Source organism: Cynocephalus volans, chromosome 4 (assembly GCF_027409185.1).
Source record: "Cynocephalus volans isolate mCynVol1 chromosome 4, mCynVol1.pri, whole genome shotgun sequence".
In the NCBI taxonomy this organism is placed as follows: Eukaryota; Metazoa; Chordata; class Mammalia; order Dermoptera; family Cynocephalidae; genus Cynocephalus; species Cynocephalus volans.
In genome coordinates this window covers 29,614,174-29,627,768 of record NC_084463.1, presented here as the reverse complement: position 1 = coordinate 29,627,768, position 13,595 = coordinate 29,614,174, and the positions used below count along the sequence as shown (strand labels likewise).

At 41.9% G+C, this 13,595-nt stretch overlaps 1 protein-coding gene across 3 annotated transcripts in view; it reads left to right on the top strand.

Moving 5' to 3' along the window:
- The first annotated feature begins 833 nt into the window (after positions 1–833).
- Positions 834–13,595, top strand: part of OPCML (opioid binding protein/cell adhesion molecule like) — a 506,759-nt gene continuing 493,997 nt past the window's right edge. For all 3 annotated transcript variants that reach the window (XM_063093665.1, XM_063093664.1, XM_063093663.1), the window contains exon 1: positions 834–1,000. In XM_063093665.1, coding sequence (XP_062949735.1) covers positions 834–1,000 — 167 coding nt within the window. The remainder of the gene's footprint in view (positions 1,001–13,595) is intronic.

The following is a 13,595-nucleotide window of genomic DNA, read 5'->3' as shown; positions in this document are numbered from 1 at the left end:
CGGGGCCCGCGCGCGGCGCGGCTGCTCCCGGGAGGAAGGCGGCGCGGAGGCCGGGGGCGGCCGCTGAGCGTGGGGCCGCGCGTCCCCGCGTCCCGTGCCGCGTCCCCGGAGGAGGCGGGGGCGCCGTCCGCCCAGCTCCCCGTGCGCCCCGAGCCTGCGCCGGGCGGCGCGCCCCGGGCTGGCCGCGAGTCGCCGAGCGGGCTGCGGGGAGGACGTCCGCGACCGGAGGCTCCGGGGCTGCACCGCGGCGGGTCCCCGCTCGGAACTTTTTTACCGCCTTTGGGTTGCAGATGCGAGACTTGAGGCTGGTTTATACGTACATCTGTACATATGTGTGATCCAATAAAACATTTTCTCCTCTCCTTGAAGCAGCAGCTTTTTATGCCGTCTCCTTTATGTCAGAGACACTTGCCTTCTTTGGGTTATAAACTTTTGATGCCAGACCTCTGCAGAACGTGCCCCACTGAATCTTAAAGTGGCATCTTGAAGAGAGAGGCAGAGAGAGCGCAATCTGTGACCTTCATCCCTGCACCTTCCTTCTTCCTCTCCCTTCCCGCCTGCTTCCCCCCTCCCTACGGGAGCGTCGAGAAAGCTCTTTTTGGATGCAGGAGGGGGCATCTGGTTCTGCTAGGCTGGAAAGCTGAGGCAGGATTTGAGGAAGAATTATTAGACTCCGGAGAGCCTGGACTCTGTTCTTCTCCTTCCCCCTTTCCGCGTCTGGCGAGCGCGAGCCCTCTCCAATCTCCCTCACCACTTCCTGAGACGGCTGGTGCGCGGGCCGGGGGCGAGGACCGTGCCGCTGCCGGAGTTCTGGGAAGTTGTGGCCGTCGAGGATGGGGGTCTGTGGGTACCTGTTCCTGCCCTGGAAATGCCTCGTGGTCGTGTCTCTCAGGCTGCTGTTCCTTGTACCCACAGGAGTGCCCGTGCGCAGCGGAGATGCCACCTTCCCCAAAGCCATGGACAACGTGACGGTCCGGCAGGGGGAGAGCGCCACCCTCAGGTAGGGAGCGATCCGTCGGTGGGCGACTGAGCCCCTCGGATGCGGTTACTTGGGGAGGGGTGAGGGACGGCTGGTGCAGGAGATTGGAGCTCGTGAGAGGGCCTTTTGCAGGCCCAAGAGGTGCTCGCTTGCGTACGGTGGTGTTGACACTCATTCTCCTGGGCTGGTTGATTTGCTCCGGCTTTTCGGGTCCAGGATCTTGCCAGTGAACATCGAGGTCTATGCTTGGGACTCCGTGTATCTAGGGGGCCATGACATGGCTAGATTCACTTTAGAGTGCGCACGGACATGAGAACAAGAGGGCCCTGGGATTGAAATACGGGGTGGCTGGCCTAAGATCCTCCGATGCTCTCTCACAGGCCAGGAGGCATGTGATGAGGTAGGATCACCCTCAGCATGGGCAGTCCAGCCAGCCCTGTCAGGGAAGCGTAAAATGTAAGGCTCTGGAGTTATCATTGCCAGGCCATGGTCCAGTATGAGTCTGCTCAGGACCCAGCCACTCATGCCAACCCTGTGGGGTGCTCCTGGGACCCCATTATAAGTTATGAGGGCAGTTTTATTTTTGCAGGCTGGAGCCAAGGAGAGGAAACATGTAGCTTTTTTTGCAACAACATCACTCCTGTGTGAAAAGCACAATAGGGAAGCTTTTTGTTTTACCTTAATGAGTTACAGAGAGTCACTTACATGCTCCAGGCGGAGGGGTGGAGATTCTTAGAAAATGAACCTTTGGGGACTGGGCTTCTGCAGCAGAGACTTTAATAAAAATGCAGCCACCACTTTCCACCAGCTCAGCAGATATCATCTTTTATCCCTTTAATGAGGCAGTTCTGGTCCTAGGAGACAGATTCAGGGACGTCCCAGCTTAGCCATGTCTCACAATGTACACAGGGTGAATGCATTTGCCCTGCCTGTGACTTTGATGGTTATGGCGAAAATAAAACATTCTGACCCAGATTCTACAGCTGAAATGCCTGGCCTCTCCAAGGAGAGCACGAGGGTGGGGCTTCTTCCTGTTCTTCATTTGGCTTCCTTGGTGGAACACTTCCTGCGTCTAGCAAGCCTCTCCTGGGAAAGGATAAAAAGATCTCTGGGACACTGGGATTTTTTTTTTTTTCCTAAGCCCAAAGATTAAGTTTGGATTCTTGCCACTTTGGGTGGTTTTTAGATGAATCTTCTTTTGAGCTGGATACCAAGTCCCAGAACTGTGTCTGCTGGTGCTCAGAGGCCCGCGGAGGATAGAGACATCTGTCCTAGACAGCATGAGCATGTCCTGGCCATGTGGGCACCCTCAGCCTGCCCCAGACTGAAATGTAATATTCCTACTTCATTGCTTCAAGGAAGGTTCAGGAGTCTGCTCCCTGAGGAATGACGTGCAGGATGCACACTTGCAGTGGAGCAGTCAGCTCACAATATGAGTAGCACATGGGCTGCAATGCATGTTAACCTAGGACATGTCAGCAGATGTTAGTAATGTCAGGGACATGAACGCTGCCACGCCCGTCTCTATCTTCTAATCTACCTCTGGGGGCAAAGAGATCCAGCACTGAATAGGATCCCAGATCTGAACTTTGAAAATCCTCTGTCCTTACCCTGTGCCTTTAAAAAATGAAACCAAAGACTTCAAACTTGTGCTTTCTGGGATGCAGTAAGACTATTCCACCGGCAGAGGGCCGACTTTGATCTACCATTTTTTATTAGCTACTGGCCTGTTTTCATGATCTTCGATTCTAATGTTTAGCAGCTGGGCTTGGTAATGGGCATGGGAATAAAAAAGGAAAAGCTGAATAGTTGCCTTTTGTTATTTGTGGAGAAAAAACAACAACTTACATGTTCAAATATAACTGTTATCTGTTACCTGGTTGCCTGCCTATAGTTTTTTAAAGCAAGCACAAGTCATCACTTAATTCTTATTATTTCCTGACTTTTTAAGGTTTTGCTTTCAGTACGATCACATTGTTACTTAAAAGAATGTAAACATTTCTGTGGGTCCCAATCTCTCTCCTTTTGTTTCCATACCCTTTGCTTTATTGGCTGACAGTCGTGTCCCATCTTAATGAAAGCTATATTCATCAGTGCTCTGAGGGAGCGTCCACGTGTCAGTCTCTGGAAGTCCATGGCCTCAACCTCAGATACAAGTACCATGTTTTATATGATGGTGTTTTTCACCTTTTAAAAAGTATAATTCTTAAGTATGGTCACTCTTTGATCTTTTTAAAGGTGTTCATGGCAAAGTCACTGGTTGGGAACTTAGTGTTCCAAATGTATTAGATTTTCAGAATGCGTCAAAACAAAACAAAAAACTGAGTGCTACTGATGCCTGTCGGCCACAGAAAGCCTTTTCAAATATGACTGTCCTGGGTCAAATGATCTCAACTCTGTTTCTAAATCTTGAATGAAGTCACATAAAGAGGCCAAAAGTCCTAGTAGGAAAAGCAAAGAAACTGAGAAACATAGGCCCACCTTCCAATTTTCCAATAAAACATTGCACAGTTTAAAGAGGAGTGACTTCCTTCCTTTGGGATCTCAGCTTTGTTGTGACAGGTCTTTGATTGCACTGAGAGACGTTATGCAGTGATGTGCCCAAGATGACACTGGAGTTTTGAATGTGGATGAAACTCATTTTATATAAGTGAGGCAATATTATCTTTCTCATAACTACTTCATAGGGCTACTTGAGAAGTAAAAATAATTATTTGAATACTGAGCTATTTTGCCTTCTTGGAAGAGAGATGACATGGAAAATGAAGGTGCTATTCACTGTGGTTGAATTATAGCTTCTATGAATCTGATTTGAATTCATTATTACAAATGGGCCCTCTTGGCCAGAATCATTTCATTACAATTATCTGCTGTTGGGTTAAAAATGTTCTATGCCTTTCCATAAGATTAGATATGACAGTTGTCTAGAAGTACTGTGTCAGAATCAATGTCCACATCAGGAAAGGAGTCCAGGACCCTCTGCACGGTCAGCTGGTGTCTATGAAGCTGTCTCAGCTGCATGGATGCCCGCTAGTGTGCTTTCTTCCTGGGCCTCCATGTCCTCTGACTTTACTTTAGTTCCTCTGTGGGTCCACATCATCTGAGTACATGGACATGTTGAGGAGGTGTGGTAGGACAGAGGTAGGGGTTGTGGCAGTAACTGTTTCACAAGGTAGAAAAAGTTTCCACCAACACACTGGTGTTTGTTTTTTATTTTCAATAGCAGGATAACAGTTTTGCTGATCCCGACCTGCTGATCTGGGATTATGCTTAATGGCTCTTTTCTAAAATGTCCCTGCATTTCCATTTGGAGTTCTGAACCAAGTACTTGGGGCTTACCTACTGCCAAGGAATAACCTGAGCAGTGAGATTTTGCCTGGGCAGCTGGGGCAGTGATGTTCTCAGAGACAGCGTTCAGTTGTCTGCCTGGGTGTGCTTCTGTGTTTTTCACTCACCTCAGCAGCTTTTCTTTTTATGTGAATTGGGAAGTTCAGAGTAGCGATGGGGTTATTGAAAACAAGTGCATGACTTCTGCATTTCAAGTTTAAGTTGCCTAAGTTGAATAAAGGTTGTATAAGTGCAAAGGCTTTGCTCTTGGTCTGGGAAGATGAAGACATAAAAAGACACTCAAGCAGGTTCAGGTCCACAGGGGACCTCTCAACTGGTGGCACTAACCAGAGCTGCACATAGGAATTACCAAGGATTCTTCTTAAAAATTTCAGTGCCAGGTTCCCAGACCGATGAAATCAAGGTCTCTGGGGTTGGGCATGGATATTGGCATTTAAAACATCCCTTCTGGTATTTCTAATGTGGAGCCAGAGTTGAGAACCACTGCTCCAAACCCTTTTCCATCCCTAGAGCATTTGAGCAAGGCTGGTATCCAGGGTCCCCACCTCCTACTGGTGTCCCCTCCACATGTGCGTGTACCTCACAGCCTATGTTAGTGCTCTAGAAAGCGCTGGGCTCGGGTCTGGATACCTGGGTTTGATTCTTAATCTACCTTTCATTAACTACATGACCTTGAGTGCTCCTGTTCAGTTGTGTACATAGGGGAACAATGTCTGCTGGGTGTGTGCTATCAGGTGAGACAAAGTACAGGGCATTGTTCTGGTAACTGTAAAGCAAGGCATACGTGCGGTTGTTACTGGCACTAGATAAAGCTGCTCCGTGACAACCACCAGTACCCTCAGTCTCCTCTAGTTTCATCTGCTTCATCTCTACCTCCACCTCCCCTACCCCCCACCCCCCATTTACAATGTGTTAGTCTCTTCCCAGTTCCGCTCAGCTTCCTGCTTCCTGCTTGTGGTCAAGAATAATCCTCCTCTGAGTTCCAGTAACACCTGCTACAGACCTCTCTCCTAACAGGTACACGCTGTGGCCCTGGTATTTCTTCATGCATAGTTATGGCTAGATGGTGAGCTGCTGGAGCTTAGGAGCCTTGTCTTATGTATCAAGTGCAGATATTGTGTGCGTACTAAGGATTAAAAACAGGAGGATAGGTGGAATGTTTTAATCCACCTTAATGGGACTCAATCTGTTCTAATGTGTTATTACCTTTACAGCAAGAAGTGCTATATCTAAATGGTCTCATCCTCTTCAAAATAGAATGCTGGGACATTTATGCACAGCAATTTTTTAGAGATCTTGGAGGCCTGAGAGACGTTTGAATTCTGTTCAAATCACTTGCCCGAGGGGACGGTTGGATCCACCAGTGGTTGTAATCTGACCTGCAAATTCCACACTATCCCGCAGGGCAAGACAGCAAGGAGGGAGGCCCAGTGAGGAAGAATCTTCCTAGCAACTGCAGAGTACCACATTTGGAGGGTGAGCCCATCTGCAGAAATTTGCCTTGTCACGAGGAGATGCACAGAGCAGGGGGGCCGTGAGAGCAAACAGGCTGCCTGGTGCTTCTGCCTGGGAAGTTGGTGTGTCCTGGATGGGGTCATGGCGGGCCTGCAAGAGCAGGGCTGGCTTGGTTTGGAGACACTCTCCACCATCTCTGACTGATAGGAGCTCGTCTGCCTCCCCCAGCCCACACACCATACACCCACGCTCCAAAGCAGGGAAGGGGAGAAGATGTTCTAACTAACACATTAGAGATATATGCTCCATGGCTTTCTGCACTGTTCTGGAAAACTCAGCAGCTCTTATTTAAGCCCTTTGGCTAATTATTTGGCCTTTAAAGGAAATTTGGCCCTTGGGTTCAGTTTAGTCCTGTCTTTCTCATTTCCTTTCCTTTCAGCTTCTAAAAAAGGACTCTGCCCTTGGCCCGCTCACTGAGCCTGCTGTGTGGCTGGCTGTGAAGGAGCCCGAGAGCAGGTCTGAACAGCAGTTGTTACAGACCTGATAGGATCCAGCAGGGAGATGCAGCGGAAAGGAAGAGTCAAGTAGCTCTTATTTGACCTTCCCAGGGGAGGACTTTTAAAATTACTTATTATTAACGGGAAGCAGTTTTCGCAGTCATGAGATGAGAAGAGGGAATTACTAGGGCTGGCAGAAATTTGCATTGCCTATTAAGTCAGGAACCAAGTGTTAACCTTTCTTGATTTTTTTCTTTTTTTAATACAGACCAGACAGCACCAGGTTATTTCAGGTTTGTTTGTTTGTTTATTGTTTGCCCTGTAGGAAGATGTTCTTGCTGATGTTGGGTTCAGCTGAACTGGAGCTAGTATTTGCATGGAGCGGGTGCTGGGCGAGAGGCTGCTTTCTTTTTATCTTGGCCCATTCTCAGTCCCCTCCCACCTCTCAATAAATGACACCTACTTGGTGCTTCTTATACCCTGGTGTATTTTTTAAGAAGTGAAAATTGAAGCGGTGACATCTAGACTACTTACCACTTGTCCGGCCTAGATCTGCCTGTCATTTTCCTGGTAGGGAAGGTTGGAGAAAGGAAAGGTTTGAGCCTGCATCACTCTCCCTACAGGATAGTACCACCCGCCCTTTAATAAAATTCACAAGGGCAGAGGGGGGTGGGACAGGAGGGGATTCTTTCAAAACAAACAAAACGCCCTATTATCCGTGATTTACTCTTTGTCAAATGCTACTTCAATTACCCATCCTTTCATATAATTTTCAGTATGTTACAATCCCAATTAACAGCCTAAGAGATTGAAGTTCAGAAAAATGAAGCCACTTGCCTTTGGTTGCATGGTTATTATGTGTCAGAGTCTGGATTTGCTCCTAGAAGATCTTTCTGCTGCTGCTTTACTTTACAGTGCATCCCTCCCAGCTATGGAGAACAGAGAAAGCAGAAAAACAAGAGGACAATTTCTGTTCTCTGTGCACACATTGGACTGAAGGTCAGGAAATCTGCATTTAGTTCAGGGCTGTGGCTGCGCTGTCCTACCTGTACAGTCTCCTTTGTTTCCGGGGCTGACCTCCCCTTGCCTGTACTCAGAGTAAATGTTGGTCTACTTGGGCTGGAAATGATGCAAGCTGCAAACGCTGCACAATGTGGCGACCACCAGAGCATCGTGTGTCAGGGGATCATGACGCTCTTGGCTTTGGGCCTGTCCTAAATGTTGTACCATCCTGTTATGTGACCTCCCACAGCATACATGGTACCTCAGAGGTCCTGCAAACCAAGGCGAAGAAAGCAGGTCTTTAGGTGACAAAAACCCACCAATGGGAACTACAAGGAAGTGAGTGATCCCAAAGTGCAGGATGAAGAGAAGTAATTTGTTTAAACCATACATATGCTAATAATAATAATCCTTCTTCCCCAACCTTATGTTTGCATTTTAATTTAAACCATTAAGATTGTGAAAAGAGAGAGCCACAGCCCTTTGGCTCACCTGGCCGCTTATTCATACCCTAGAGAGAAACCAGGTGACTCATTTTGGCTTCATCTTCCCTGGAGATGATACACTTTGCTCAAATCAGAGAGATGCTGAAGGACTTGACCTGGCTTCCCATAAAAGTGCTGTTCAATACAATTTTTAAAAATTCGTTTTGAGTACTAAACGTTTTTAGTGGGTCTGAAGATTTATGGTGTCTCAGTTAACCAAGTTTCCATTACATAACGGGAACAAAGAATGTTATAAGTGGTTGTTAAGTTTTCTGGCTAATCCACAGAAGATAATTTAACTCGCAATTATCCAAAATGCTATATACTATCAACGAAGAATAATAGAAAACAACATTGTTATAGAAGTAATTAGGCGAAAGAAAAAAAATGAATATGATAATTTTCTATTTATCATGAATGCCAATGCTGAAGAAAAGTAGGCGTAATTAGAGGAAGATAAGATGGAAACATTTTCTCAAAGATATTTCTGAATACTTTTAAAAGTTTTGGAGATTGTAGTGTTGTTTCTATTGAGCCAAATTTAATTTTAAAATGCATATCTTGGGTTATGTTTGATTCATGTATACAGTTGTCACTACTCTGATGATTGGGAATATTTTCATAAATATTGATGAAGAAAGGAAGGTAAAGAAAAGGAAAGACAAAAATGGAAAGACAGGAAAGAAGAGAGTAGGAGAGAGACTTTTTAGAAGTATCAGCTGAGAGTTGAAAGAAGAAAAGGAAAGGAGCTAAAGCAGAAGGGAAGTCTGTACCTGTGAGGAGAAAGCAGCCTAAAGTGGGATTCCTGAACAGTCAAAGGTGGAGAAAAGAAGGAAAAAAGAAAGTGGCCACATAAGAATGACTGTGCCCCACCAGCCATGCTTCTGGTGTGTGGACGTCTCCTCCCTGACTGCACAGTCCGGGGCACGTGGACACTGGCGGCCCACACCCAGCCTAGGCCCAGGCCAGAGCAAGTTAGGGATCGAGTTCTTGCTTACTGCCAGGATCCAGCTCCTTCTGAACTCGCTTCCCAGTGCCCTTGTCCCTGAGTCCAAAACCATGTCTTGTTTATCTATCCCTGGGCATACCCCAGGCCCTGGGTGATCAGACACCCTTCCTGACCTGCCAGGACCTCTTCTCTGAGAGACCAGCCCTGCCCCTGTCCCCAACCCCTCCCAGCCTAGTGGTTCAGGGAGTTTCAGTGCTTACTGTTTGCCTCCCACCCAAATGTCCTTTTTGGAGACCACCTCACATTCTGGCCCAAGCCACGCTTACTCCCACCTGTCCTGTAGCTCTGCAGTTGACCAGTTCAGTCTCAGACATATGGCTTGCTACTTAAGACGTTTGTCCACCTAGACTACGCATTGATGACATCACAACAGAGGGCCTCCTGCTCACCATTTGGAACTTCCCATGACAGATAAAAGAAGGACCACAGTCTATGTACACAGGGAGTTGAATCAGCCAGGTGTTTTATTAGAGGGACCATGCTCACTTTGAGCTAAGGCACCCTGTGTAGGAGGAAGGAGTTATAGGACTCAAATTTGTGCTGTCCTGTGCTTTTTATGCCATCACTTAAGATATTCCCTTTCTGTTGTTATTTTCCCTGCTTTTCCTGTGCCCTTTGTTAAATGCATTAATATCCTCTGTTTATTTTTGTGTCCTCAGTGTCCAATAGAATACTTAGCATGTAGTAGGTGCTCCGAGTCTTCTGAAAAGATGCATGCTTCTCCTTTATCTCTGTTTTTCTGTCTCTCTGTTTCCCGCCCCCCCCCCATGCATATCTACTTTTTCTTCTCACTCATTTTGAAGTAATTGGGAAGTCACTGAAATTACAACCACAGATTCTGGCATTTGAATCCTACTTGAGATAATGATCTCTCCCTAGTTAGTTGGTATTTAACTTGTCCTGTCTCCTCTCCTTTTTTAAATCAAGTTATTTGTTTCTTCATTGTTAAGTTGTAGGAGTTTTTGTGTATTCTGGCTATTAACCCTTTATCAGATATACAACTTGCAAATATTTCCTCCTATTCTGTGGATTGCCTTTTCACTCTATTGATAGTGTCTTTTGCTGCACAAAAGTTTTAAATTTTATTGTAGTCCAGTTATCTGTTTTTTTTTTTCTTTTTGTTGCCTATGCCTTTGATGTCATAACCAAGAAATCACTGCCAAATCCAATGTCATGAAGGTTTTTCCCTATATTGTCTTTTAAGAGTTTTATGGTTCTAGCTTTTGTGTTTAGGTCTTTGATCTATTTTGAGTTAATTTTTTGTATATGGTTGAATGTAAATGTCCAACTTTATATTTTTGCATGTGGATATTCAGTTTTCCCCACACCATTTATTGAAAAGACTTTCCTCTCTGCATTGAATGGTCATGCCAACCTTGTCCAAAATTATTTGAACATATATGTGTGAGTTTATTTCTGGGCTGTCTATTCTATTCCATTGGTTTGTGCCAGAACCACACTATTTTGATTACAGTAGCTTTGTAGTATGTTTTGAAGTCAGGAAGTGTAAGACTTTGAACTTTGCTTTTCTTTTTCAAGATTATTTTGACTATTTGTGATCCCTTGAAATTTCACATGAATTTTAAGATAGATTTTTCTATTTCTGCAGGTAAACATCATTGGGCTTTTGATAGGGATTGCGCTAAATCTGTAATTTGCTTTGAGTGGTATTGACAAGTTAATTCTATTAAGTCTATCAGGCCATAAACATGGGATGTGTTTCTATTTATTTTGTCTTCTTTAATTGCTTTCCACAATGTTGTTTTCAGTATACAGGTATTTCACCTTCTTTGTTTACTCCTAAGTATTTTATTTTTTTGATGCTATTGAAAATGGAATCATTTCTTTAATTTTCTTTTCAGAATGTTCGTTGTTAGTTATAGATATGCAACTGATTTTAGCATATTGAGTCTGTACCTTACAACTTTGCTGAATTTGTGTATTTTAATTTTTCTAGTGGAATCATTAGAGTTTTCTATATATAAGATCATCTCATCTGCTAACAGAGATAATTTTACTTCTTCCTTTCCAATTTAGATGCCTTTATCATTATTTTCTTGCCTAGCTCCAGCTAGAATTTCCAGTACTATATTGAATAGAAGTGATGTGAGGAGGCATCCTTACCTTGTTTCTGATCTTACAGGAAAAACTTTCAGTCTTTAATTATTGAGGATGTCATTGGGTGCAGAATCTTCACATATGGACTTTATTTTGTTGAGATAGTTTCCTCTATTCCTAGTTTGTTGGTTATTATTCTTTTTATCATGAAAGGGCTTTGAATTTTGTCAAGTGCTTTTTCTGCATCAGTTGAGATGATTGTGTGTTTGTTTTGTTTTTTCGTTCTAAGTATTAGTGTGGTGTATTGCTTTGATTGATTGTCAGTTTTTTAAAGAAATAACTCCTTTATTGTGTGTTAATATTCAAAATCACATTAATCATTCAAAATCAGATTAAGCCTGCTGTAAAGATACAGGTTGTTAAAAGAATTGAGCAAAAGCATTCTTATGGAAATGTTATTCATGATTTTGCCCATTTTGATTTTCATATGTTGAACCATCCTTGCATTTCAGGTATAAATCTCACTTGTCATGTATAATCTTCTCAATATGCTGTTGAATTCAGTTTGTTTATATTTTGCATCAATATTAATAAGGGATGTTTCTTTTCTTGTAGTATCTTTGCCTGATTTTGTTATCAGAATAATGTTGTTTCATAAAATGAGTATAGAAGTGTTACTTCATCTTCAAATTTTTGAAAGTCTGAGGAGGAGTATTGCTAATTCTTCTACAAATGCTTAATAGAATTCACTAGTGAAGCCATTAGGTCCTGGGTTTTCTTTGTTGAGAGGTTTTTTGGTTAGCGATTCATTATCCTTCCTAGTTATGTATATGTTTAGATTTTCTATTTCTTTATTATTCAGTCTTGGTAGGCTGTGTCTTTCTAGGAATTTGTCCATTTCATTTAGGTTATCCAATTTGCTGACATACATTTGTTCATAGTACTGTCTTATAATTCTTATTATTTCTATAGATTTGGTTGTAATGTCCTCTTTCATTTCTGATTTTAGTTATTTGAATCTTCTCTCTTTCTTCTTAGTCAATTTAGCTAAATATTTTTTAATTTTGTTATATTTTCAAAGTAAAACTTGTGGTTTTGTTGATTTTCTCTATTTTTCTGTTCTCTATTTTGTTTATCTTTTCTCTAATATTTACTTCCTTTTGTTAGTTTTATGTTTAGTTTGTTCTTCTAGTTCCTTAAGGCTTGAAGTTAGGGTGTTGACTTGTGGTTCTGCTTTCTTTTTTGATATACGTTTAGAGCTATAAATTTCCATCTTACTGCTGCTTTCACTGCATTCAGTAAAATTTGGTATGTTGTGTTTTTATTATGATTTGTCTCCAGATATTATTTTAAATTCTCGTTATTTCCTCTTTACCCATTGGTTGTTTAAGAATGTGTTGTTTAATTTTCAGATATATGTAGATTCTACAGTTTCCTTCTGCTATTGATTTTTAGTTTCATCACATTCTGATCAGAAAAAGATACTTTGTATGATTTCACTAAAATTTATTTAGACTTATATTGTTGCTTACCATATGATCTATCTTGGAGAATGTTGCATGTGTACTTGAGAAAAATGTGTATTCTACCTTTGTTGGGTGGAGTGTTCTATATATTTCTGTTAGTTCCAATTGGGCTGTAGTGTTGTTCAGGTCCTTTATTTTCTTATTGATCATATTTCTGGTTGTCCTATTCATTATTGGAAGTAGAGTATTAATGTCTCCTACTATTACTGCAGAACTCTCTATTTCTCCCTCCAATTATATCAGTGTTTGTTTCATATATATAGATGCTATGAAGTTTAGTACATATATGTTTATAATTTTTGTATATTTTTGGTAAATTGACTTTTATTATTATATTATGTCATTTATCTCTTGTGAGAATTTTTTTTAATGAATTTATTTTTTCATTGAAGTGTATTGACTGTATGTATTTATGGGGTATAGAGTTATATTTGAATACATGTATACAATATGTAATGTTCAGTTCAAGGTAGTTAGCAAATTCATCATCTTGTGAGAGTTTTTGACTTTAAGTCTGTTTTGTGTTATAGTAGTAGTAGTATAGCCACCTCTGGTCTTTTTAAAAACAATTTAAAAACTATTTGTATGGAAAATAGTTTTTCATCCTTTCACTTTCAACCTATGTATACACTTAAATCTAAAGTGGATCTCTTGTAGACAACATATAGTTGGATCCTGTTTTTGAAATCTCTTCTGCCAGTCTGTGCCTTCTGATTGGGAAGGTTAATCCATTTATATTTAAAGTAATTACTGATAAGGAAGGACTTACTTTGCCATTTTGATATTTGTTTTCTATGTCTTATAGCTTTTTTGTCCCTTATTTCTTCACTTACTGACATTTTATGTGTTTAGTTGATTTATTTTTCTTTTCTCTCTTTTTTTTTTGGTGATGTATTTTGATTTTTTTATTTCTTTTTGTATAAATTCTATAGATATTTTCTTTGTAAGAAAACCCCATTGTTTATACATGGGAATTTCATACAATATCCTAAGGTTAGAAAAAAATCTATTTTAAACAGATAACAACTTCTATCACATAGAAAAACTACTTCTTGACAGCTAGGACACCTTTATATTATTGGTGGCACAAATTATTTTCATATGTTGTGTATCCATTAACATAGATTTACACTTTTTAAAATAGTTTCGTCTTTTAAATCCTATAAAAGAATAAAAGGTGGAGTTATGAATGAAAATTATAGTAATACAGGTTTTTATATTTGTCCATGTGTTACC